The sequence below is a fragment of the Haliaeetus leucocephalus genome, unplaced genomic scaffold (genome assembly GCF_000737465.1).
Source record: "Haliaeetus leucocephalus isolate CR32 unplaced genomic scaffold, Haliaeetus_leucocephalus-4.0 Scaffold173, whole genome shotgun sequence".
Lineage (NCBI taxonomy): Eukaryota > Metazoa > Chordata > Aves > Accipitriformes > Accipitridae > Haliaeetus > Haliaeetus leucocephalus.
The window spans coordinates 7,547,089-7,574,321 of NW_010972609.1; the positions used below are offsets into that span (position 1 = coordinate 7,547,089).

General features: G+C 38.3%; 1 protein-coding gene across 1 annotated transcript in view; it reads left to right on the forward strand.

Annotated features, from left to right (window-relative positions):
- Window positions 1–27,233, forward strand: part of SPON1 (spondin 1, extracellular matrix protein) — a 201,241-nt gene that overhangs the window by 15,898 nt on the left and 158,110 nt on the right. Inside the window, exon 3 of the mRNA XM_010563762.1 lies at window positions 25,804–25,937. Coding sequence (XP_010562064.1) covers window positions 25,804–25,937 — 134 coding nt within the window. The remainder of the gene's footprint in view (window positions 1–25,803; window positions 25,938–27,233) is intronic.

The window sequence follows — 27,233 nt, forward strand, 5'->3', positions numbered from 1 at the left end:
GAGCCGGCTGGTATGGGCTCGCTCTCTCTCGAACACAGGGGAAGCTTCCAGCAGCTTCTTGCAGGAGCCACCCCTGTAACCCCCCCTGCTACCAAAACCTTGCCACATAAAACCAATACATCATGCTGATGGAAGATTGATAGCTTAACGCTGACTTCCTCTCAGCCAGCTTAATTTTAAATATGCTGGAGAGCCTTTTGTAAGGGTTTTCTTGCTATGTAACTGCCATCACTTTTAAAAATTTAAATTCTTTTTTTATTATATTTATTTGGCTTTAGTTTCTCTTCTGCCATTTTTTTTCTTTATTCACCCTTTTTCTGTCTCTCTGCTTGGCTATGGAAAAGATCATCTAGTTTTTGGCCATGTAGTTTTTTGTCCTCTTTCTTCATTTAATCTAATTTTATTTATTCTCTTTTCTTTATATCTGGGGTTTTTTTTGTCTGCTGCGGAAATACTGTTTCTTGAGAATGACTTCAAATGATGGTTGTAAGCTTATGTTTCTTAAAGCTTATGTTTTTTGAAAAGGGTTATACCTAAACAAATATTTTATTTGTTGATGTTTCAAGTTCTGCTTTAAAAAACAACCAACCAACCACTCCCCCCCAAAACAAACAAACAAACAAAAAACCCCAAACCCAAACAAAAAACCCTCCTAAAACCCACCAAAACCAGAAAGCATGCCTCTTGCTTATATGTTAGCTAAAACTCCAGAGTCCTCTTCAGATCCAAGGCTTATCAGAGTCAGGTTATCTAAAGCCTAACTTCTGCCCTGCCTTGCAGTCTGCCAGTGCATGCAGCCTACCTATGCAGTGCCGGAGTGCATCATGGTAAGATATCAGAATTGCCTAATTAAATCTCCTGTTAAAAAAGAATACTAGTTTATTCCGTTCCTAGGATTAGCACTAAACTGCAAGACTTTCTGGTTCAAAGAGGCTTATTAGAGAATTGTTTTTATAGAATTTGGCACTGACACTTAACAAATTAGCTTCGCTGTCGGAAGAAGTAAAGAGAGGAAATGACACTGGAAGCACCATCCCTTTCTGCCTTGGAGACTCCAGTCTGCTCTTCAGGCACATCAGCACTGGGAATCTGCTTCTGGGCCTTTTGGGGCTTGGGACCTTTTGATGCCTTACAAGGGTTCTCTGTTCAGGGCTTGCTTCCAGACTCGAGGCCAGTTTTGCATTTGCAATTATTTCATTCAGAGCCAAAGTCTGGTTCTGGGAGTGCAGAACCCACTAACTCTCTTTTGTCAATCAGTAGAAGCTGTATGTTCTTCCCCTGGGCAGTATTTAAGAGGACATATCTATCTCAGTGTCTCTAAAGGGATGCATTTCAAATATCCTTTTTCTCTAGTGCAGGTAATCTACCTAACTCATTGTTATTCCGGTGTTAGATAGTCTTTCTTCAGATGGGCCATGTGAAATTTTAGGAAAGACATTTAACCCTCTGGCAACAGCCAGTGCTTTACAGTTACCATTAGGTAGCTGTCATGGGTTATAACTCTACGTGTATGTAGGCTCCAGGTTCACTGAAATGTCTGTTCAGTTTCTCTTTCTTCATTCATAATGTTGCCATCAGGCTTTCCTTCCTAGATTTCCCTTTTGGTCTCCTCATTATTTACCAGCTTCATCTAAGGCACTCATCAATTACTCTAGATTTTTTTGTGTGTGTCTCTACTGAGAAAGATCAGCATTCTTCACTCGTTAGCTCCTATTATCTTTCTTTAATGCTCCAAGAATTACTTCTGATGTAGTTGTTTGCCATTCTGCAGCATCAGAAAACCTTCAGTGCGTCAGTTCCAATCAATGGGACCTTAGAGCAAGTGTTTGTTCTTTGCACTTCCACTTTACATCAGGTTACAAAGCTTTTATTGGGTATTCCCTACTGATCTTGACTTCTTAGCTATCACTGCCTGTAATCTGAACTACAATAGGTATGGATCTGGACAACCATGTTACCCCTATAATGACACAGGGCTTTAAAAGGAAGAATTATTCTGGGGAAACATGCTTATTCTGACACTTGTCTCCAAATGAGCACTGCCAGCTACCAGACTACAATGACTAGACTATAGAAGTACAGAATTATGTCAGTACTTGAAAGTCTTTTCTCATAATGTGCTTCCTTTTCCCTTGAAGTGATTTGGGGGTGGGGGAAGGTGGTGATGAAGGCTGAGGCTCCACTTGACAGTTTCTCCAGGCTGTATGGACTATTCTACTACTTTAAGAAAATCCTGCTGTCAGTCCTCTGGACTTTTGAGGAAGGTACACATATGCCAGTAGAAAGTCTCCCAATTAAATTTAAACAGTCTTTTTTTTTTTCACACCCCCCCCCCCCCCCCAAGTGTCTTCAAATTACTTCTGGTGACTTAGAAAGGGAATGGCTCTTTTAAATTCAGGAATTTACTTACCTGACTCCTTCATCAATAGTTGTGGCAGGGAAAATCCTTCCTCCAGGCTTCACAGTCAAGTGAGGCAAGTCAGTTCTCAACACAACTCATTGCTGAATTAATTGCTATCAGATGTACTAAAAGTACTGCTTGCTATGTCAGTTGTCTTGAGAACTACTTTCTGAATTCAGAAGGCAATTTTGCATTACCAAAGTGACAATATATTTAGCTTTCATTATTCTAGACTGTATGTGTACCCTTCTCTGAGCTAGATGCAGTCCAGCCTGACAGTCCTCCTTGTTTACCACTGTTCCCTTTCTGATGATGGTAGGGACCGCTCAGTGTTTTGCAAAGGGATACTGTTTCAACTTCCATTGCTGTCCTGAACAGCTGTAATTGATTATTCTCTTTGCTGTGATAGCTCTTTCTCATGACCTAACAACCCAGGATCATTAGTCTTCTGATCATAGTGTATTTACCCTACATCAGAATGATGCAAGACCTGTTCAGGGAAATGACCATATCTCTTGATTCTAGTGCATTCAACATATTTGCCTTTTGGTGCTTTATCCTAATATACCTTCATAGATATTTTTGTCATTTCACTTCATGTAGTCATGAATGGAAATCCATAATGATGTCCTCAGAATGATACACAAGGACTCATACAGCTGAAAAATATACTTTCTCATCCTGAACACATCAGATGTTTTGCTTCAATGCTAGTCTTCACTCGAGACTTTGCAGACATGTTTCTGATTAGGATGCTTGGTTTTCTTTTGTCTATTTTCTCTGAAAACTGCAAGATAAGGCTAGGATGTAGCTTTAAGAAGTCTTCTTTTCCTGACCTGGTTGAGGTTATTTGGAGTCCCAGACCCAAAAGCCATATAATGTTGCTTTTCCTCTCACAGCTACTCTTGCAGAACTCCAGGAACTTGTCTCATCTAGCATGACGCTGGAATGCTTCAATGTAAAGTGATCTTGTTCATCCCTGGTTTGTGAAGTCTGGGGTTATAAGGACATCACTAGCTGAAAGTACTTATACAGAAGAATCTCTTCAGGCGTATGGACAAAGTTCAGTCATCAGAACTTTTCCTGGTGTGTCACCCACATCCCGATTTTCTCCAATTGCTTGCTATCCACCTCAGCCTCTGTTTAACAATCACCTGAATGCTATCCCCTTCATTAATGTAAAGCCCTGCCAGAGGGGTTCTCATTGCTCATCTGCTACATAACTATAATTTTTCCAAGGCCTCCTGAGGCACTGCCCCAGTGAGCAGTCCCACCGGTGAGACTTGATTCAGTCCTGTTTGTTCTCCTGTGACCTTTCTGTTAACTACTCGCACTGATCCCAGCCTGCCCCCTGCATCTCCATCTGCGTGGATTTCCTGACTGTGGTCATCACTGCTATAAAAGTAATGCTTTTATGGATGGTTTCACATCTGCTAAATTGTTCTCTGACAGAATTGCTCTGGTACCTGTGCAGGACTGTGATCTTAATCAGTAGACAAAGCCAGGAGATCTGGCTTTTGCTTCAAGCGGGAGATAAGGTTATCTCTGCCTCCCCCCTTCCCTGACTTGCTCCTTTAGTTCCGAGAGCTTCCTTAGCATAAGGAGAGCTTTTGCTTTCTACATTGCCTGAGCCAGGTCCTTTGCTCAACCTCTCATTTTTGTGTGTGTCTAGCAGGGAGACACCAGAGAGCAGCCATAAGTACATACAGTCCCACCACAGACCACTTCTGAGTCAAGTTATTTCTCAAGCCATTGTATGGGTGTTTCCATCCTAGATAGCATCAGGACAGCTACTTATAGGACTGATTTGCAGGAGCTTGACTTACTAATCAAGCACTAAAAATTCAAGGATATGTCTAGAAATAATGCACCACTTGCAAGTATAGTTATGCAGGTTGTTTTTTTTTTTTTCTGAAATGATTCTTGATTCCTACTCCAAGTCTTTGTGCTTGTGGAAGGACCCATTGCTGGGAATCACCCATGGTGGAAATCTAAGTATCAACAATCACTGAAAGGAGACAAAAAAGTTGCTTGTGAGTAATTATGTTCCTCAGAGGTGGGTTGAATTTTTTTTTAACTATTTATCTCCAACCATCTCCCCTTCTGCTCTGTTTTGTCTCCCTTTTCAGTTGCTGTGAGAAAAACTGAAGATCATGTGTTCCACTTTACTTTTTTCATGGCTGTGTAAGAGGCAGGATACGAATGTATCCTGCACGTACTGCGAAAGCAGAATTTTCTGGTGTAGGTACTTTTGTTTTCAACTGATATAGGCAAGTGAGTATATAATGAATACCTATATAGGCAAGACATTTCAAGAAGCTGTTATTACTGGTAACCTGTTGAACTTTCTATAAAAAAATATTATTTTACCAAATAAATTCCCAAGCAATATTTGCTGGACAGTATTTTGTATTTTTTTATCCATAGTTACTTTTGGTTATTGAAACAGCCTATTAAAATTAATTTTCACATGAAAATAAATCGAGAATATTGAAGAAATTCCTGATCCAGTTGCACAAAAGCTAATGTTTGGCTCTTGAGAATGCTTTTCTTAGTACTCGGTAATTAGAAAGGGAAATTCCCTGCTGGTATAGAGCTACCATTTTGTTCCTCATTCCCTGCATTGTCACTGTGGGTAGGGTTATTATGCAATCTCTGGCAAGCTCATCCTACCAGACTGCTTACTAATTTGTAGGCTGTAGGTGTAAATTGAAAAGCCTTCATCCTGCTTCTGTTTACTTCACAGATTGAACTGGGCTCCAATTATTCTCATCTATGTGAATTGAGGCACTGTTGTTGCTCTTGCCTCTTTTTTTTTTTTTTTTCCTTGTGGGTGGGCATAGCTCATTTGAACCTGTATTTCTTTTCAAAAGAAACATTTAAAAGAATGAGTACGTAAGAAGTAGTTTTAGTACTTACTGTTCTGTAACTTTAATGATTATATATCTCGATACAGTCAGTAGTGCAGTAGAAGTTCCTTAGGGCATTGCCAGTGTTTATTCATGATTTGTCAGGCACACATCAGGGTTTTGCTCTCTTGGAACTCATTTAATTTTTATTTGTGTTTTTTTTTTTTTTTTTTTATTCCAATTGTATGAGTAAAGCTGGCTCTGCTTGTATGGGAGGCTTAATTATACTTGGTGTTGCTCGGTTTAGCCTCCTTGTCACAAACTTATTTTAGCTAACCTACTGCTTTTTAAAGAGGAGGAAAACACAGAAGGGGAGAAGGGGGACATAAAGTAGCAAACAAACGCTGAAAATGGAGAAATACTTCATACTGCAACCTCTCTTGAGCAATAGGTCACTTTCATAGGAAAATCATCTACCTGTTTTATATCATTAATAGAAGAATGCTTTCTGGGAGCTTCAGAGAGGTATTTTAAATGGTTGTTTAGGCAGCAGTTTGCCTCTTAATGGTGGTCCTTTTGCTCTGGCTTCACTGTACATGGTAGTGTGGGAATCCCAGATGTAGGAATAAATCAAGAACCTGCAGTTAGTAAATTACCCCCCACACTAATCCTGCCTGTTAAGAAAATCTGCCCACACATTGTGATAAATCCTAGCATTATTAAGATAATCATAAATGTTTTCTGTATTTGCTGCATGCATAGGACCAGTGAGTGTTTTGGCTATGCAAAGTTTCTTGGCTCCCTTTGAGATCTTTCAGTAACCTAGTTTTATTATCTATAAAGGTTATACAAAGTACTTATATGAATTAAAATTGGGTTATGATATATTTAGACAGTGGGATTATATAATAGCCTTAGCTTCAAATACAGTGTGTTCCAAACAATAATTTGATTTTTTTTTTCTTAGAGGTTGCATAGGATTTCTATAAAGGATGAAAGACCTGTATGCCACCTACTCAAAACTCTCTGTATATTCATCTCCTTTTTTTCTTTTAGTTCATCTGATTATATTAGTTGCAAAATGTATTAAACCCACGTAATAAACAGCCAGCTTTGTATGTGGTGCAGATGTTATGCAACTGCCAGCTTCCACAGAAAGAACATAGCGTACATCACAATGTGTTCTTAGGTTTCTAAACCCATTTGCCTCCAACTGCTGACTATGAAAGAGATTTGGCATTTCTTTTCAGGAGTAACAAACCTGATACAACCTATGTGAAAGCTGGTCTTAGAGTATAACTATATCTGTTCATATTTTTACATCCATATGCATCATGTACAAAAAAATCCCTTAGTTTATGCCTGAGCCAAATAAGCCAGAATGACATAAATATGGGAAGAAACATTGCAAGTTTAAAAATATGGTAAACATATAAAGGCAGGATAAAATGCTGAACTCACTGCTATTAAGATACTTGACTCTTGATATGTACCTCTTGTATGAATTTAGAGAAATCATGACTAAATTCTTTTTCCAATCATATTTACTGAATCTTGTCCTAATGATCTTTTGTTGTCAGTGCTACCAGATTTGCCTTTACATTTATGGATGTAATACAGCTTTCAAATGTGTTTTTATATTGCCTTTCTGCTGAAGATTTCAAAGTTTTTGTGTAAATTAAATACCATAAACATTTTTGTAGAATGTGGATTTATCATATCCACTTTACAGAAGAGTAAACGTTGAAGAAACTTACTCAAGATCACATATAACGCTTGAGCCACAATTAAACTTCAGGAGTTCTGCCCTTCACATACAATGTTTACCTCCCAAGTCAGGAATGTTTAAATAGTCAGCTGTTTTCTTGCATGTAAATACTGCCCATGCATAAAATAACAAATGTTTGTAAAACGTATAACATTCCAACCACAAGTGTAAAATATAACACAGGGATTTTAAAATATGGGAACACAGTCAAATTCTGTCTATAGGGTGGGGTCCCTAAAACCAATTCCAGTAACAGTAGCTGTTGTGCTGGTATTATCAGAAAGATAAGCAAGTCCTTCCTACAACAGGATTAAAGTGACACCCCTCACCCCCCAAATACTCTCTAGGCTTAGTCACTTAAACCAATAAATGGGTTTGGATCCATATTATATTTTAGTTCTTCCTGTTGCTGGCACAGAATCAGAAACAGCAGCATTAACATGTATTTTGGATTAGTAAACTGAATGGTGTAATGCCTACTGAGCTCTGCATGATATGGAATTATTGTGTATTTAAAAAAAAAAAGTTAAAATAATTCCAGAAGTAATAAGCGTCTCATCTATTAAATATGATTCCTGGCCTTTAATTTTAATACCTCTTTAATTACATGGTTCATATTCTGGAGATAAGCTGTCATTTATCAAGTGTTGGTATCTCCTGCACATTAATTTTTCCTTTATATGTAGTTGAATTTCTGACCATCAGAAGTTTTTTCCTTTTTTTGGGGCCAGGGTTTTTTTTCCATGCTTCTTTGTTAAAGTTGTTTTACAGCTGCATACCTCCTAGATTTGTTTTCTCAAGTACCTATGCAAAATCTGTAAGATTAGTCTGCAAAAGATGTAAAAGCACAGAAAAATAACTGATCCAGAGTGCTGACTTCAAGCTTTATACAGCTTTTAATTGAAATTTGTAGAGAATAATTCAGAATAACATTGAAACTACCAAATGTAAGTCTCTGAATAAACACTGGTGTGACTGGTTGCCCATAACGACTGAGGTAGATTTCCTGTATCACCAAAATTCAGCTTTAGAAGTGAAAGATGGCATGAGCATTCTCGTGAATTAGACATGACCTGCTGGACAATATTTAGCTTCTGCAGTGAAAATCTGTTATTTCTATTGCTTCCATGCTCATGTTTTGCAAATGTTTACATTTGCCATTTAAACTCTCTGTAGAGTCACTATTCTTCCGTGTCCATTGCTGTGGAAGTATCTGAAACTTTAAAAATCTTTAAAAATCTCTTTGAAAAGCGTGAATGAGAGCACATATAGGTGAATTCTAGCTGCTTGGGACCTCAGTTTTGTCAGCCTTTTCAGATGGCTCTTAGAAGTGCAGTAGAAGGGCATAATCTCTTTTATTCCATGGAATACTGATTGGTTGCCAAAAGGAAAGTGAATACTTCTTGCTTTGTGCATAACACCTTTGCTGCTGTCTTTTGCCTCATAACTATTGCTGTCTATATTTGAATGACCAGGATAACGTGGGAGCTGAATGCAAAGAATAAGGTTTCAAGATTTCTCAGAATCATGTGTAATATCAATCTACAGATAAATAGGTGTGTATCTTGTGACTATCTGACTATCAGTAATACATGAACAATAGTACTTTGAGTGTACTGAAGACAGTTTTGATCAGCAGCAGAAAGTGCAGGCAATTTTACCTGCTTTGTAATTAATATTACTGTTTTCTTCTGTTGCTACTATATGAAAGGCACACCCAAACAATACAGAAGGACTATTTATTTTCTCCAATTAGGGCTAGTAGTAAAAAGGGCTACACAGAGGGGTCTTTGAACAACATAAAAAACCCAAACTGATTGAAATGAGAAATTTCCTCTATCAAAATATGCTTTAGTGCTAACTAGTTAAACTAAATCATTTAGAAATTTCCAATAGAAAAATCATTAGCGCTTTATATGCAGATAAAACTGCAGTATACTATTCTTTTTATTACATTATTTACAATAAGTAAATAATAAAATATTGACGCAACAATACTTGAGAAGTTGAAAAATCAAAACATGTAATTTCAAAATGGGTTGGTTTGCATTTAAATTTTTCTAAATGCTTTAAAATGATATTTCAATAAAATGGCATATATCCAGAAGAAAAAATTATTTTGATAAAATTTGTTATTTTACATGACTTCCAGTTTCAAAACATTTTTCCCAGCTACTTGTAGTTAGTAGTGGTAGGAGTTCTAAAGCCTAAATTTCAGTGTAGCAAGAAATACTACCAAGTCAATTAGAAACTTAGTTTATTTTAAAATATACCTTTGAAATAATGGAATGTCTGGGGGTTGGTTTTTTTTTTAATCTATTGTATTTGAAGTGGGTTTGCTAAGAGCATGAAGGAAAGCAATGGAAATAGAGCCAGCATAAATATAGTTTTTGCTAATTTAATTCACATCATAATTTATTCCATTCTTCATGTTCTTGATTCCATATACATTTGCCTGTTTTGCAGTGATGGAATATTACTAAAGAGGTTGTTGATGTTAGAAATCAGCAATTTAAAATTTTTCTTGCTTACGTGTCAAATTGATTTGGAAATGAATTTTCTAGTTTCTTGATGAATAGTACAAAAAGCTGTTTTTTCCCCTCAAAGAAAATGTACTTACCTACCTCCCTCCTGGTCTACAACTGCATATATTGAATTTCTACTTGCCCTAATGAAATTTCAAATGAAACAGCTTTATAGTCTTGAAATACATATTCATTGGAATTAAATCCCTTTGAGATTGAGATAAATTTGTGTTTTTACTAAAGGTATTGTGTTGTCATCTGCATGTATGGGTAAGAAGGGAATACAAATTTTTAATTGGAAGTCTATTTACAGCCATAAAGTTGGCAGGCATAAAGCAAGCTTATATTTCAAAACAAAACATGTCAAACCATCAGGAGATGAAAACTTAGCCTAATGCATATATATAGGGTTGCTCTGAAATCTGCTTGCAGCTTTAGCTCTTCTGTGACAGCGCAGTAGAACTGAGATTTTGATTTTGCACGCAGCTTGGCAGTGTCAAGGCAAGAGATGGAGGCAGGTCGTGTCCCACTTTCCTCCTCACGCTCCTTGTTGCTCCTCCTGCTCCTTCTGCGTGGGAGCCGGGCAGAGCTGCCAGCCCTGGGCAGCGGCAGCGAGAGCAGCTGCAGTGGCTGTGGCACACAGCGGGCAAGTGTCTGGGCTCCTGTCTGGCGCCCTTTTGGCAGGAGCTGGTTTCACGCGTGCCATCCCCACCTCGGTCTTACTGGGTTTCTACCGTTCAGAAATTTGCTGTCCCCTATGCGGTTTTCTTGGAAATGCACTTAGAATGTATAAATGACTACAGAGGCAGATTTATCAAAATCACTGCCTTTAATAATTTGGTTTAAAAAAAATGTTGTGTGCCAAGTATTTGACAAAATTCATGGTCCATGTGTTAATACAGAAGTACAACTAAGTGAACGTTTTATTCAATATATCACTTTAAGTGTATCCACCGAGGATTATGAAGAGCTACTGTACTAGTGTGAGGGGGGAGTACTATTTTAGGCCCTAATGCAACAACAGAGTTGGAGTTCTTTACTTTTTAGAAATGTTTTGTAGCTTTTTAAAACTAAATAGACAGTGATGTCTGCATGAGAAGATGCCACTTATTTTGTTAGCTTTAATTCTCTAATCATAATAGTGTAAAACTTCTTCAACCTCCTGCATAGGAGGAGGCTTCTTCATTGAGGCTTCTGATTGTCATGCCAGGCTTAGTGAGTGAGATTCCCACTGAACAAATGGCATCTTTACCACTGTACCCTGCTTGGAATTAATATGAAAGCAAGATGCCACTATATATGTGTGTGTATATATATATATTTAACTTGGCAAAAGTTACTAGTCCTTATAGTGTTCATCTATGTACAAGTTCAATGTATGGCTCTACAGAGAGATCTGGACAGGCTGGATTGATGGGCTGAGGCCAGTCGTATGAAGTTCAACAAGGGCAAGTGCCGGGTCCTGCACTTCAGTCACAGCAACCCCATGCAGTGAGTGCTACAGGCTTGGGGAAGAGTGGCTGGAAAGCTGCCCGGCAGAGAAAGACCTGGGGGTGCTGGTCGACAGCTGGCTGAATATGAGCCAGCAGTGTGCCCAGGTGGCCAAGAAGGCCAACGGCATCCTGGCCTGTATCAGAGATGGCGTGGCCAGCAGGAGCAGGGAGGTGGTTGTTCCCCTGTACTCGGCACTGGTGAGGCCGCACCTCGAGTCCTATGTTCAGTTTTGGGCCCCTCACTACAGGAAAGACATTGAGGTGCTGGAGCATGTTCAGAGAAGGGCAACCAAGTTGGTGAGGGGCCTGGAGCACAAGTCTTATGAGGAGCGGCTGAGGGAACTGGGGCTGTTTAGTCTGGAGAAGAGGAGGCTGAGGGGAGACCTTATCGCTCTCTACAACTACCTGAAGGGGGGTTGTAGTGAGGTGGGTGCTGGTCTCTTCTGCCAGGTGGCTGGAGATAGGACGAGAGGAAATGGCCTCAAGTTGAGGCAAGGGAGATTTAGGTTAGATATTAGGAAAAATTTTTTTACTGAGAGGGTTGTCAAACATTGGAATGGGCTGCCCAGGGAAGTGGTTGAGTCACCATCCCTGGAGATATTAAAAAAGCGAGTGGACAGGGTACTTCAGGACATGGTTTAGTGGGCATGGTTAATGGTTGGACTCGATGATCTTGAAGGTATTTTCCAACCTAAATGATTCTATGATTCTATTCTATGATTCTAAGTACAGTTTAATACAGTTCCATTTCAGTTTACAGCTCATTTTTTAGAGTGCTTCAATTTACAGAGTTATGAAGAATTTTATTATAAACCTTTACCAAAATTCTTTGTTGTTTTATTTTTTCAGAATCCCTTTCTGCATGTTTATTTCCTTTAAGAAGATTGTACGACTCTGTAGCAGACATCTTATACTATGATGAAATATACTGCTATGTTCAAGAGAATATAGAACTTTAAAAAAAAACCAAAACAAAAAACCAAAACCCCAAACCAACCAAACCAAAGAACCAAAACCACACACAACCCTTGAAGCTTTAGATTCCTTTTCTTTCCTGATACTCACGTCATTGTTTTGTTCCCATAATGAACATTTTGTGCAAGACAGAAAAAGTGTCCAAACCATGTTTTAATACAGATGCAGTTTTAATATTTAGTGTTGTGAGGTTTTTGTTTAGTCACAGCACTTAACCCACTTGGACTTGAGTCAGCATTTGAAGAGAGCCTACGAAACTCTCGAAAAGAAATCTGAAGTCTGCCCACAAGACTCCCCTTTTTGCCAAACTAGGGCTTCACTGCTGACTGACTGCAGTGTGTCTTTCTGAAGCAGAATCTTCTCATATTGGAAGGGAGAAAGCATAACTTTTTGATTTCCTTGAAACTCTCAGCCAGCAGGTTTAATCTGCCAGAAGGGTACTCTAGGTAATGTGAAATTAGGCTTTATAGAAAACCTTGGGTACAGAGGCAGGCAGGGGAATTGTTCATGGATAGACTGTATAATCTGTGATGCCCTCTAAGTAAGGAAAGAATTTGAGAATCTGTGCATTAGTAGTTCATCAGCATATCAAAAGTAAGAGGAGCTGTAGCCTGGATTATTATCTCTTGACTCTGCCTAATGTACAGGCACACACTCATACATACACAAAGAATTTGGTGGCTTTATAATTGCTCACAACTACTGTCAGTGCTGCCATAAACCCTTCCTGACATTCTGCAGCTCTTCTGTATGAACAGTATTCCTGATCTGACAGTTGATGTGAATTGTTAACCAAAATATTTGGGAGCTCTTTTAAGGAGGTAAATGCCTTCTTAAATTTATCTGTATAGCCTGTAGTTCCAGACCACCAGTATTTTTGTTCTAAGGATGGTTTTAGCAGTGGATTAAGTTTCTCTGAAATAGATTATGTTCTGTATACAACCATCTGAAGGCTACAGGAATTTGCGTGGAATCTACTTGAACTAGGTTGGGGTGTATATTTTTGGCATTGAGACATTAATGAGGAACGGAAATAGCACATGTGCCAGAGCTGCCAAAGCTTCAAAGGTCCAACACCAAGCAGGACAGTAATGCTGTTAAAAATATGTATTTTCTGTAATCCTTAAATCCCTTCTTAACTTAAATGAGGAGCTCCAAGTGAGGTAGCTATTCTTGGCAGTATATTCATAATGCTGAGTAGTGTAACACTTTCTAAAATGAAGGATAAGTGAAAAGCCTGAGCAAACTAAGCAACTGAGAAATGCTGATTCAGTAAAATGTGCAGACTCACATTTTATTATGTATTTCAAATGACTTTCATCCATTCTGGTGTTCCTAATAACGGAAGCAGCATTTCCTTTATATTTTACTATCATATGTTATATTGTATCATAGACAAGTGTCACCTCTACAACAGTATTATTATTGATTATATTAGTAAGGAAGCCCCATCTAGGTTTAAGCCCATGTTGTACTTTGTACTCCACAAAGTTGGAGTTAGAAAAGGTTCCTTTGGCTGACAACTAATGCTCTGACAAATGCAAGAGAGAGAAAGGTTGAGGAGGAAGGTAGGCTGTTATCATCACTCTGCAGGGAGAACCTGAGACACAGAAAGGTGGCTTCAGTAGAAGAGCTATAGATGTCATTTGACCACCCACTATAAGATTTCTTCCTTATCTGATGTGTCTCCTCAAATTTAACATTCCTTTTCCTTTGATTGACTGGTCTTGCAACAGTGTTCTTATCTGGGAGGTTGCTTCTGAAATAAAAATGGCAGTTCCTGAGTTTTAAATTGAATTGACAATGAACCTGAAGTTCTTTGCCACAGAAATGTAAATGAGAAGTGTCTGTGTGAGCAGAAGATAAGGTCCATGTCTTCTGTGTCGGTCCACAGCAAATATTTCTATGGCACTCACATTACTTCTGCATTGCTCATTGCGGTGCTAAAGATATTGGCAATGTACAAGTGTGGCAACAGTACATGAACAGTGATAATCTTATCAAAAGATAATCATGTAATTTTAAAAGGAAGAGCTATGCCTCAGTAGTATCATTTAACACCAACCTTACCAAACTACTGAAATGCAGTAATTAGTAGGTAACGACTCTCACCCAGTCCATGTGGTTTGTTCTGATATGAAGGTGAGATTTTCTTGACTGCTTTTAGTTAAGCTTTCTAGAACTGATAAGAATGGTGGATTTAGGACTAGATTGTGCTTTGTCTCTCAAGTATTGTTTCATTATGAACATCAGGATGTCAGGGGTTTGGTTATTTACATACCACAACAGTTTGAGTGCTTAAAGCTTATTTTTAACGTGAACAGTAGTTCTGGACCACTGAATTTAAAATGTTATTGACTGGACTTGAATGGTGACTAGAGGTCCTTACTAATGAAATATCTATTAGTCACAGTGAAAACGTATCCTTTCAAGCATTTATAAATGGTATTTTTGCGCAAAGAATTATGTGCGTTGACTGAAGCAAAGACACATGGGCTCAGGCAGGTAAAGATAGTTGCTGCAGAAATTGAGGAAAATCCTAGTACTAGTGTGAAAAGTTTCATGTAATTTTGACAAATTAAGAATGTGCTGACAAGATTTTCAATTACGTATAGCAAAAATGTAAATGCTGATTTTTAGCTTAAAAATGTGCTCACAGCAGTCAGATATCCTTCAGCTTTCCACAAGCAAGTCCATAAACATAATTCCAATGTATCCTGGATTCGGCCTTGCAAGGTCCTGAGCACTATGCCTCTGACTTTTTAATGACCTTAAATTGCATGCTTACCGTAAGACCTGGAAGTTGGTTTAGGTGCATGTTTATAAATCTTTGTTTTGTGTTGAGACAGAAAGAATCTGAATGAATTTTTTACCATATGGTGTATTGAGTTTGCATGGCAAGGCTTTGGTAGCAGGGGAGCTACAGGGGTGGCTCCAAGATGGACCCGCTGCTGGCCAAGGCTGAGCCCATCAGCGACGGTGGTAGTGCCTCTGGGAGAACGTATTTTAAAAAAAAAAACAAACCCTGCGCAACAGCAACTGCAGCTGGAGAAGTGAGGAATGAGAACATGTAAAAGAAACAGCCCTGCAGACCCCCACGTCAGTGCAGAAGGAGGGGAGGAGGTGCGCCAGAGCAGAGATTCCCCTGCAGCCCGTGGGGAAGACCACGGTGAGGCAGGCTGTCCCCCTGCAGCCCAGGGAGGTCCACGGGGGAGCAGATCTCCACCTGCAGCCTGGGGAGGACCCCACGCCAGAGCAGGGGGATGCCCGAAGGAGGCTGTGACCCCGTGGGAAGCCCGCGCTGGAGCAGGCTCCTGGCAGAACCTGCGGCCCCATGGAGAGAGGAGCCCAGGCTGGAGCAGGTTTTCTGGCAGAACTTGTGACCCTGCAGGGACCCACGCTGGAGCAGGCTGTGCCTGAAGGACTGCAGCCTGTGGAAGGGACCCACATTGGGGAAGTTCGTGGAGGACTGTCTCCTGTGGGAGGGACCCCACGCTGGAGCAGGGGAAGAGTGTGAGGAGTCCTGCCCCTGAGGAGGAAGGAGCAGCAGAGACAATGTGCGATGAACTGACCCCAACCCCCATTCCCCGTCCCCCTGTGCCACTGAGCAGGGAGGAGGTAGAGAAACTGGGAGTAAAGTTGAGCCCCTGAAGAAGGGACAGGTGAGGGGAAGGTGTTTTAAGAGTTTTTATTTCTCATTATCCTACCCTGATTTGATTGGTAACAAATTAAGCTAATTTCCCCAAGTCGAGTCTGTTTTGCCCATGGTGGTAATTGGTGAGTGATCTTTCCCTGTCCTTATCTCAATCCATGAGCCTTTCATTATATTTCTCTCCCCTGTCCAGCTGAGGAGAGGGCATGATAGAGCAGCTTTGGTGGGCATCTGGTGTCCAGCCAGGGTCAACCCACCACACATGGATTTGGAAAATGTGGGGGGGGGGGAGGAAATACTTTTTAATGTATTGTTAGAGTTTGGTTTATGTGCATGTTCCTCTGCATGCATGAATGGACCACTGTGTCAACCAGAGATTACTCTTTTATTCCCCGAAAGTTGTTTGTGAATTTTTGGTGCTGCCAGATGCAGCACTGTGTGTGTGTGTGTATATATATATATACACACACATATATGTATGTGTGTATATATAGATATAAAAAAGCTGCAGTAACATGGCCAAAGTGCTCATGCTGACTTAAACTCCCGACAGAGATGTGCTATACACATCTTTGATGAGTTCTAGTTCAAGATGACACCTAAGGCTAAGTCTGGGGAGGAAGCTTGGAGTTCTGTTTTGTCCCTTTTCAAACAAGGGTGTTTGTTAGGGTGAGAAATAAATGCAGGAGTTTTGTTATTTGTTTTTAATGGAACATTTTAAAGAGTTCTATGTTAGCACTCTTAGAACTGATGTGTCTCCATCCTGGACGAGCAAACTGATGCTAGAATGGATTCTCAATGTTTTGGGGAAGTGTTTCAGTCTCTTGTCTCTTCAGAATGAAACACCAGTGTATTGATCCTTTAAATGGAATATATCAATTTTCACAATTTTTTTGTTAGGAAAACTTTTCAGATATAATTTCCATTCAGAAGAAGAGGTCCATCACAAGCGACATAAGGCTTTTAATCTGGATGGAGAGAAGGTTCAAGAGTCTGTGTCATTAGAACAGGAATTGCACCAGGGAGTTTTGCAGCCCTAAAGAGTGCTTCTCCACGCAGCAACAGGCTATTTTGGGATTGATTTCTCGTAGTCCCTTCCTCTTGGATCCCTCTGCTTTGCAAAACTAGTAAAACACTTCACTAGGCCAGCAGGGAAGAGACTGGCTTTGCAACTTGGAGGGGAAGTCATCAAAATAAACAGAGCAGAGATTTGAAGACACATCAGTGCTTTCATTACCTGACTGTCAAGCCAGTTTTTTCTCCTTGGTTCAGTGAGTATATATGTGAGGTAGAGTGGATCATAAAAAAGACTGGCTGAAGGCTTCTCATTTTGTAAAAGCTCACGCTGACACTGAACTGCCTGATTCAGAATGAATATATGAATCTGCATCTTCCATATCAGAAGTAGAGTCTTCAATGCTGTTCCCAGAGCATACTCTACTAGAACATCTCTCAGCTTTTGCAAGATCAAGAAGTAAATAAGGTTTGTCTTCTAATCCCAGTGTGCAGCCAAATGAAAATATAAACATTTTTTGCAAACCAAGGTTCTTATTTTTTAGCAATATTTAAATTTCCATTTTAAATTTATTGTGCTACAATGTCTTGATATGCTGAAAATGCACTCTCATGTGTAAAAGATGCAATTGTCAAACTGCAGCTCTGCCAGATTTGGTTTTGTTCTGCTTCCTGGGTTCTGCGGGCATCAGTGCACCAAGCTGGGAGATCTTTGACAGAATTTGGCTGTTCTTTTTACGAAAGTGAGACAAAAGGTTTGTACACAGGGGACCACCCCAACTTTATGGCTTCCATGGATTTTCCTGACTCGAATTCCTGGGTGATTCTCTAAGCCACTTTTCCATCTAATTTGAACTATTGGCACATCACAGAGCAGGCTGAAGATCTGGCATCTCATATTTAATCTCCTCCCAGGGAACTCCTGTTTACGAAGTATGACACCGGTTTGAGGTATAACAAGCTGTTAAGGGTAATAATAAGTATGTTTTTATAGAACATTTAATATACTGTTTTGAAAAAGGAGCTCAGCGTCTGTATCCCCCTTTTGCAATTGGAAACGGACTACACTAAAGTGATTTGGGAAAGGTTGCTCAGCAATAAAAGTCACGTCTCTCTTCCAGTCAAGTGTTGTATCCACATTGCCTTATTTTATATCACTTTCTTTTATGAGGCTATGAAAACATTTATTTCTTTACACAACCTTCCATGCCTTTTATCCATCTAGAAAATCAAATTAAAATGGGCTCTTAAATATGAGGTAGCTAGTTGCATTATATATAATTAAAATGGTAGCAAATATATTTAGGAGAGATGCAACAGTTTTTCCTCTTACCAAAGGAATGTATGTATTATAGGCTTAAGTTGAAAGGTCCTAACTGTAGTGACTGCACAAGAAATATACAAAATCCTTAAGCTTTTACTGCTTTCAGGTGATTGTTACCTAAAAGTCCTTGATTGTTAGGTTGATTTTTATATAACACCCCCTTCAGCAAGCAACATTTCTCCCAAGCTGAAAGCACTTGAGACACCACCTATCAAAAGTCATTTTTTCCCTGTGAGGATTTCTTATCAGATTGAAATAGTGGTTATTTTGTGCCCAATAAATAATGTTCATACTGAAATAGTTTGACAACATAATATTGAGTATAAATAATCCCTCTGCAAAAGTATTACACAATGAATCCTGCATGTGTCTTTATTGAAGTTTATTGTGGTTATAGTCTTATCTGAAATGAGTATGTTAGTTTTGTAATCTTGGAAGAACCATTTGAACTCACTTGTCAGTGAGAAGCCTAAGTCCTTGTGCTCTATTTTTTTTAATTTTATTTTTTTGATATTGGATTTTATTTTCTACAGCTGCTATTTTGGGTTGGCCTTGGCTCAGGTGAAGGGAACTGCAGCTAGAGGACTGCTCTGATTAATGCTGACTCTGTTCCAGGGGGTGGCCAGCAAAGGGTTGCCACAATATAGCCTTGCTCAGTGTCCCCATCATACTCACTGGTTATTATTCTGTCTTAGGACTGCAATAGGACAGTTCTGCTTCCTAATCCTTGGAACAGAGTTTTGAAAGTAATATCTTTTCATTTTCATTTGACTAAGTGTTCGTAAAATTTACCCTTTTTTCATCTGCTTGTTTCATGCTTCCAAATGTAAACTATATTTAGACCATAAATGAACACTGATTTCACTGAAAAGCAAGTTCAGTCTTTTAGCTACTGCCTAAATGTAATGAAAAAAAAATGAAACCCACAAGTTAATGTGTTTGAATTGTTCAGCGTAGAGTCCGACCTCAGTAAATTTACTCTAGATATAGGTCTAACTTGATTAAATTATACATCAAGGTGAGCCAAAAGTCCTATTTCTTTGAAACTAAAATTTTTAATCTTGCCCAGAATCCTCATACATAATTTCAAATGTTGTAAAAGGAGCTGTGTAGACTGAACACAAAGCATGGAGAATAAAGTTAAGCCATTTGTCATGCAAGGCACAGAGCGACTCATTGCTTTTGTACAAAATGTCACAAGAAGTTCCTTTTACACAATTTACTTGTGCTGATGTCCCTAATGCTACGCCTAATTTGTATGCCCTGATGTTTATGCCAGGGCACTCTCTTGGGCACGAGTCAACTGGTGCACTTTGAATCTTTATGTGCCAAGGTGTGAAAAGCAAGTTCAGTCCTCAAAATAATTTCCCATTTCTGCTGAGGATTGTTAGGTAGTATTGGATGTGTTAAGAAACTAGAATCTTTAAAGGGATTTCATAAGGTGATACTATTTAAAAAGATTTTGCCCTTTCCCTGCTGGAACTTAGTATCTACTAACAGCCTTTTAAACATGAAATGAGAGGATTTTTCTTAGCCAGACTAGCTATTTTTTAAAGAAAGTTATAGATGGAACCCAATGAGATTTATAGCTATGAGAATAATGACAGATTTCTGTGCCTAATACAGTTTCTCTGTTAGAGATTATAAACATAATATGTTATCCAGGAGAAGCTGGATTATCTGTCAAAAATACTAGTAATATAGTCTGTTAAAGAAGGTTAAATCAATTTACCCAACTGTTTTCGTAGAAATGTTACTGTTACAGTCAAGGAGAAAAATTCATAGGAAACAAAGATTAAACTTTGGACCTTAAGTCCACTCTGAGTGACTACGTAGATGAAAACTGTCTCAGTTCACAACAATCTGTGTTCATTTATCTCTTGAGTTTCATGAACAGCTTTTACTTAATTGGCCATTTTTATTTTACAAGTGTAAGCCTTCAGCATAAGCCTTATGTTGCAACATTGATTAAGTTTACTGAGTGGTTCAAACTCCAAAAAAAATATACAATGTAACATTTTACATTTAGGAAATGCTGTCAAATTATCGTTACCTGTGTCTTTCAGTATACATCTTCTCTTTTCATATGTATTGAATTAAGTAAAGAAGAAATTGCTGTTTTGTTAAGTGGTCCATACACAGTCTCTGAGGCAGGAAAGGCTGTTTAGTGTAAAAGCTGACAGTGTAGTGCTTTATCTTTAATGTACTTCAGATTCTCATCACATTAACTGCTTTTTTCCTCCTTTTGTTTGAATTGCACTTTAGAATAGACCCTACTGCCCTACAAGAGATGTAATATAGGTCTTAGGTTTGTTTAGACTGAAGAACAACATGCAGTACAGTATGACTATAAGATTGTACAGAACAAAAATTTTTTGACATTTTAATGCATAAGATTCTCATACAGGATTCTCTCAGTAGCTTGTTTTTCCTTTTGATCAACTAACACAGCCTTTTTTGCAATGAACACATTATTCAAATTGTTTGTTTTAAAGAAGAGAAGGACAGTTGGACAGAATTCAAATACTTTTCCTTAGAATGTCTCTCACATAAATATTTGGTCTGTGGTGTGGGTTTGTTTGTTTGTTTGTTTTAATTTTTTTTTTTTTAATTTCTTGGAAGATGATTTATAAATCCTTTATTTTTTCTTCTCCTTTTGCTAATATACATTGAAGACTTGATCTGACTGTCTGGTATCATACTTATTTGTAGAACTGGAAGGGTCCTTTTTTTCCCTTCCCATGTACCTTGTGTCTGGGATAAAAAATGAGCAGGTAGAAGGAGACACACGGAGGTGGGTAGGTGAAGAGGCACATAACTTGTGCTGATACTGCTTTCACGGAACTTACCATCATGTCATCTAACACATTTCATCTTTACTTGATAAAGTCTGTGCACAGTTAATGATTTAAGAACTAAATCTGATTTCCCATTACAGCATCGTAGGATATCTATGTAAAGTTTCTGCTAGAAGTTACCAGAGCGTAGTGGTAATCTACAAGTATATTTTAGCAATGCCTTTCTTTGCTAGATTTGTACACTTTTCTGCAGTGGTCCAAGGTGTGGCTAGTTATCAGACAAGTCCAATCTTCTGGTGCAGTGCTAAAGATGGCAAAACTTACTGAGAGCCCAGCAGTGCTCGGTGGTGCTATACAGCTTTGAATCATAGTCCACATCAAGATCGATTACTGATACTTCATAAAAAGTCCCAGTTCTGATTCTAAGCACAGACTCAGAAGGAAATACTGTGTCTTTTAGTTGGAGAAATTGGTTATGTGAAGCATATCTTTGAGGTAGTTTTTTTTTTTAAACTGACTTTGTACATCATTAGTTTTCCATTCCGTATAATAAGCTCTATTCTAGATTAATCCCTAAAGGCCAAATATTATTACCATTATGTAGACCCAATGTTCTTTTTATAATGGGAAAGTTTCCTCCAGGAGAAGATAGTTTTGCAACATTCTGGAAGTCAGACTCCATGTTAGCTCTTCCAAAGAAGAAAACTGCCCACAAAAATGCTTATCTTGTGAACTTTGTCTGTTTTGTTTGTTTTTGTTTGGTTTTTTGTTTTTTTTTTTTAACTTAGTTGTTCCAGTAGAATGCAGCTGTTTCAGTGGGTGGAAAGTGATGATGTGTCCACAGAACAAGAAATGGTGCTGAACATCCTAGCCAGTGCTTGAGACTAAGGAGGTGGACACAAGCCAGTAGAGGATTTGCGTAACTTCATCTCCCTTTGTACTTGATACTAATTCCTTTCTTTGTCGTGTGTAGCGTTTTGACTTTTTTTTTTTTAATACTGATATAAATTTAACAATAGAAAGGACAACGCCTGGTTTCATTTATTTGACTAACAGTCTATAGAAACCGGAAACAGATAGCAAGCTCTATCACTCAGCATGAAATGTTCCAATTCTGAGAAAAGAAAACCACTCATTCATCTGTTTAACAGCTAAGCAGTTATCCAGTCCTGCTTTTCAGGAACACCCAAAACTCTTTCTCGACCTCATCAATGTTTGGAATATGCAAAGAATGCAAGACTGGGCCCAGAGCTGGTAAATTCTCCCTGTTAATATCCTTACTTCCATGTTTGTAGATTTACCTAAGTTCAGCCAAGTTCTACTTTGTGATACGCATTCAAATCCAGGTTAACTCCAAGAGTCTTATTCAGGATTTACACTAGTTTCCCTGAAGGAATAAATTGGTCCAATAATATTACAATCATAATGGGGGAAAAAAACCCAGAACCAATCAAAAAACCAAAACACACCAAAACTTAAATAGAACATTAAGACTTAATGTCATTGCGTTTGTAGATTTGAAAGAATTAGTCACATAGAGATCCCTCCTCTGAGACCTCAGATTCTTCGGCCAAGTGTTTATCTTAGTTTTTTAGGATTTTTGTCCAACATGTAGTTAATTTGCTGGCCCGTTCCTGAAAATGTATGGCTTTGCATTACAGATAACCTGGGCGTTTAGAAGCTATAATTTTGCAAATGATACATTTTAATCTGCATGCCTTTTTCCTGCCAATTCTTTCCTTCATGTCTATGTGGTCTGACTTCTTTCCAGAAGGAAAGTCAGGATTGTATCATTTTCAGAGATTACATTTCCATCCCCCCACCCCCCCAAAGTTGGCCAAGATACTGTTGCTTTCTCTGTGTTATGTGAGTGCAATAATATGATCCACCACCCTAAAATATCATGTCATTTGGAATCCTGTTGTATAAGTAATGAACCCTTTCTGTATCACCCTATTTATAAAGAATCAAGCCTCCATGGACATGGAAAAAACCCCACCTTTCTAAATATATTTGAGACTGGTTTATATTTCTCTGAAGTCCTAGAATCTGGGTAATTCTTCCCAGTTTTCAAAAATATCTTAAAATAACTTTGTCTTTAATCCTCTCAGATCGACTGACATTTGAGCTTTTCCAACTAGTTTAGGAGTTCTTTACTGTATTCTGTCAACATTAGGAGTCCTTATTAAGAAAGCTTCTGTCTAATTTTTCTTCAAAGGAACTCTTTTTGGAGGACCTTATTCTTTTATGGTCAGGTTTTCCCAGTAGACACTTATTGCATAAATTTTCTTGCTTTGATGGTTACTGACGCAGGAAATTGTGACGAAGCCTTGAGGTTCAACCACTTCCTGTTCTTCCAGGATTATGTTCTAAAATGCAACCAGAACTTTTAAATTATTTCATGATAGGCATCTGTATTCCTTGAGAAAATTTGTAACTTGCTATGTTGCAAGAATTGGGTAGGCTGTAGAAGTGCAAAATATGTCTGCATTTCTGTGTTCATTTGTTGCTACTGGAAAAGGGCATGGATGTGCTCCAACCTAATGACTATCTAGAATTCAAACAAATATTTCAGGTTCTGTAGTAGCCAGAAAATTGACTTGTAACAACTACTCACAGTCGCTCACAACTCCTTCCTTAAGTATTAGTTGTTGGATTTGGTTTTGGTGTTCCTTCTGATTCCATTCATTGTTGGGGGAAAAAGCAGGATTGACTCGCTTAGAGACAAGAATTTACTTAACATGCAAATGCATCACAAAGATGACTGCTGGAAGAATGATATTTAGAGATATGAGAGCAGATAAATTCTTGTTAACTAAAAATAACAACTTTATACTTTGAGAACATGGGTTGATTTCAGCTGGGCTTCTCAAGAAACATTCGTTGATGAAGTGTGTGTTAGACAAGAGCTTAACTAGATTTGGAAAAATCAACATATGTGAAAGGTTCATCGATCATTGTTGAATAGCTTTTATCTGGTCAGTAGTAAAGTGTTTACACTTACCTATAACTACTTAATCTTTCTTGACCTGAATTGAACATTTTTTTAAAGCTTATATCTGAGAATGTGAGTTATACTACACCAGCAGTTTGCATCTGACCAGAGAATATGGAGCTAGTGTAACTTGTACAGTAATTTGCAATACTTCTGATTTTCTAGAAAAGCTGTCCTTTTTAAGAACTTCCACATGACCTCCAAAGCACCCTTTCAATGGGAATTATACTGCTTTTATATAATATACAATAGTATTTTATTTTGTATGAGGTGGTATAAAATCACCCATTCTTCACTCAGAGCTTCCACCAAAATGGGGTTTTGATTGAGAATGTATTCTTGTGAGATAAGGATGAAAGGTCAATTGAGATGGACCTGAATAATGGAGACAACCTTTCTGAGAGATAAGTAAAGAGTTTTATTTCTTTATTTTACTGTTGCAGGAATAAGATAGACAGAAAAAATACAGTTGATGGCCAAGACAGAAATGTAGATTAGGGATTTTCTTGATGCTTGAGTTAAGTGCATTAAATTGTATCAAGTGGAAGCAGAAAATGTGCAGGGCTTAAGCTTAAGCCTACACTAGATCCAATGCTTTATGTTAATTAAAATCTAGCAAAGTAGTAGCTGTACACTTTGTGTGTAGTTACACAGATTCTACGAAGCATTAAAGAAGTTGAAGAATATTAATGGCTTTAGTTTTAAAACTCATTAACCATTAGCCTATTGACCAGCTAAACAGAGTTTCTTAGCACTCCTCTGGGCCAGTGCCCCTTCATTCTGCCATGGAAAACTAGAAATGCTTGTTGGCTCAGCTAAAAATGTTTGGGAATGCTGGCAGTATCACCGGGCGAGACAACATGGATGCCTGCCCACTAAAGCAGATCTAGTCAAACTATAGATATTGCCACTTTTTCCCAATGTAAAATAGTACTCTTTTGTCAAAATACTTGTTTAAATTTATGTTTACTGCCAGAAGATTTTTTGTAATTGTAATCCCTAAAAGTGTGTCTGTTGTTAGTACCAGAATTCTGAAAAAGCTCCTTCAGACTTGAGTCTTGTTATAAATTGATAAATACAGGTTCTTTCTCAAAATGGTAAAGTTTATAATTCGTTGCCTGAGTCTTGACCCAATGTAGCATGAATTGTGGCTTCATTGAATGAAAGTCAACCACTGAGTAATTCTGAAGAGAAATTTTGCAATATCATAGCATTGCCTGCTTCCAAATAAAACTTGGCAGCTTCTGATGAATTTTCTTTGAGATCTGATGAACAGAAGGCTTAAAGTACAATCATGAAGTACATATGTAGTGAGAAAGCTATTTTGTCACAGACATCTTTGAGAAAAATCCTTAGAACAACACCAGTTCCAAATCAGCCTCTCTGGTTTTGTGTTGACTTATACCACTTAAACCTTTCTGTTAAACATCAATCAATCAAAAAAAGGAAAAATGTGTGCAGATTGGACTACATAATGGTCTCTGAATTATGGGTGATTGATTCACATATTACCTCCTTTGACCTGGAGATTCTTTTGATACCTTAAGAATAATACTGTTTAAACAAAGGTTAGGTTAAAAAGCAAACAAAAACTAAACAAACTGAAATGCCTTCTTCTCTAGCATGTTTCACCTTTCCTAACCAGTTGCTGTAATATAAAAAAAATTGAAATTATGCATCTCTTATTATATACAGTTCATTAACATTTACAGGAAGCTCCAGTAATCAGGATCTACAAAAAAGGTTATTTGCAGCCATGCTCAGAAAGGACTAACTTCTGTTCACCTAGAACTGAATTATTCCTCTATCTTTATTTTGTGGGCTTTTTGTTTTCATTTCAGTGAGTGATCTCCATGTTATAAATAAATTTACCAAAGTAGTGCTGAGCTAAGCAGAGAGTATTACAAATAATCCTACTGAAGGAAAACATGAACTGACAAAACATATTGGAGAGACATCGGCTATGTACGTCCTTATCTTTTCACATTCTTCTTTTTATATTTCCTTAGATCATAGATGAAGAAGAAACACAGTTCATGAGTAATTGTCCTGTTGCTGTTACTGAGAGCACACCTAGGAGAAGGACACGCATTCAAGTGTTTTGGACGGCTCCTCCTACCGGTACAGGCTGTGTAATTCTGAAGTAAGTATTGCAAGGCATATTAAACTAATCATTAAAGTAAAATTCAGTTAATGAATCTAATGTTTATTAGATTAAGAACTAGTAGAGTTCTTAGATGCTTTTTTTCTCATTTGACACCCTTGACCAAGGATAATTCTACTCGCACTGTTAAATATTAGCAACTTAAAGCCCAGGTATTCAAAAGTTACTCCAAGCCTTCAGTAACCATGGAATTGGTAACCCTAATTGAACTTGGTAGGCTTTCAGCCATTTTTCCACCTAAAAATCCTGAACCTTTAAGATCAAAATTGCATCCATCTGGTTGAGATTTGGGTAAAAACCACGATCTTAGTTGAGATGAATAATAGGAACTTTCTGTAGAGTCAGGATTTTCTAAATGGACCTTTACCAGTAAAAACAGATCTATTTGTTTAGAGGTGACTGCTTTCATTTTAGAGGTGGTGATCATTTACTGATGTAAACAATCCTATTATTTCTACAACCTATTTCTAAAGCATTTGTATTCATGCTTTTCAAGCAACAGACAAAGGTACTGTTCTGTAGGTGCACTTTGCTTTATGGCCACTCATTTGTCTGTAGAAACCTTAAGTCACTTCTTACTATGAAGACTGTCAGAGGAAACTGCCAGAGAAACAGTCCTGTCTCATAAGGTTTTGCTTGTCATATTTAATAGGACAGATTGGTCAAATATGCATGAACCATTGGGATTTCTTTGCTTACTTTGAATCTATGTCTGGGATAAGACTTCGCAATTGCTAAGATGTGCCCTGCAGTAGACCAAAGAATTTCAAAGAGTCTTATCAGTAGTGGGGATGCCTTTACAGCCACCAAACACCTCTAGCCTTTTAAGGAGATGCTAACACAAAGGTTGTGCTGAAGATAGTTCAGGCCAATTCAGGAAAATGTGTTATTAAAATTGCAACTGATTTCTGAACAGGCTGCAAAATTGCCACCAGCAAAACTGGTCCATGGCTGCTCTCCTCTCACCCTGTGCTTCACTTCCTTCTCCTTTTGCTGGTTGGTGCAAGAGATAAACACTCTTCTCTTCCACATCTGTGAGGGTGATCTAGCCCCAAACCTGACACCGGGTGTGGAACAGCCTCAAATCTTTGGCAGTGCGCTTCTACCTGCTGTCTCTTGGTATCAGTAAAATAATTCTGTTTAAGATCGTCTATTTTAACGTGCACTGAAGCAGTTGAAGAATACACTTACAGTCTTTTCTTAAGCTTAGGACCGGCAAGTGTATATCCTACTGCAGTAAAACTGTGAAACCTGCTGCTTGCTGGATGGCGAGAC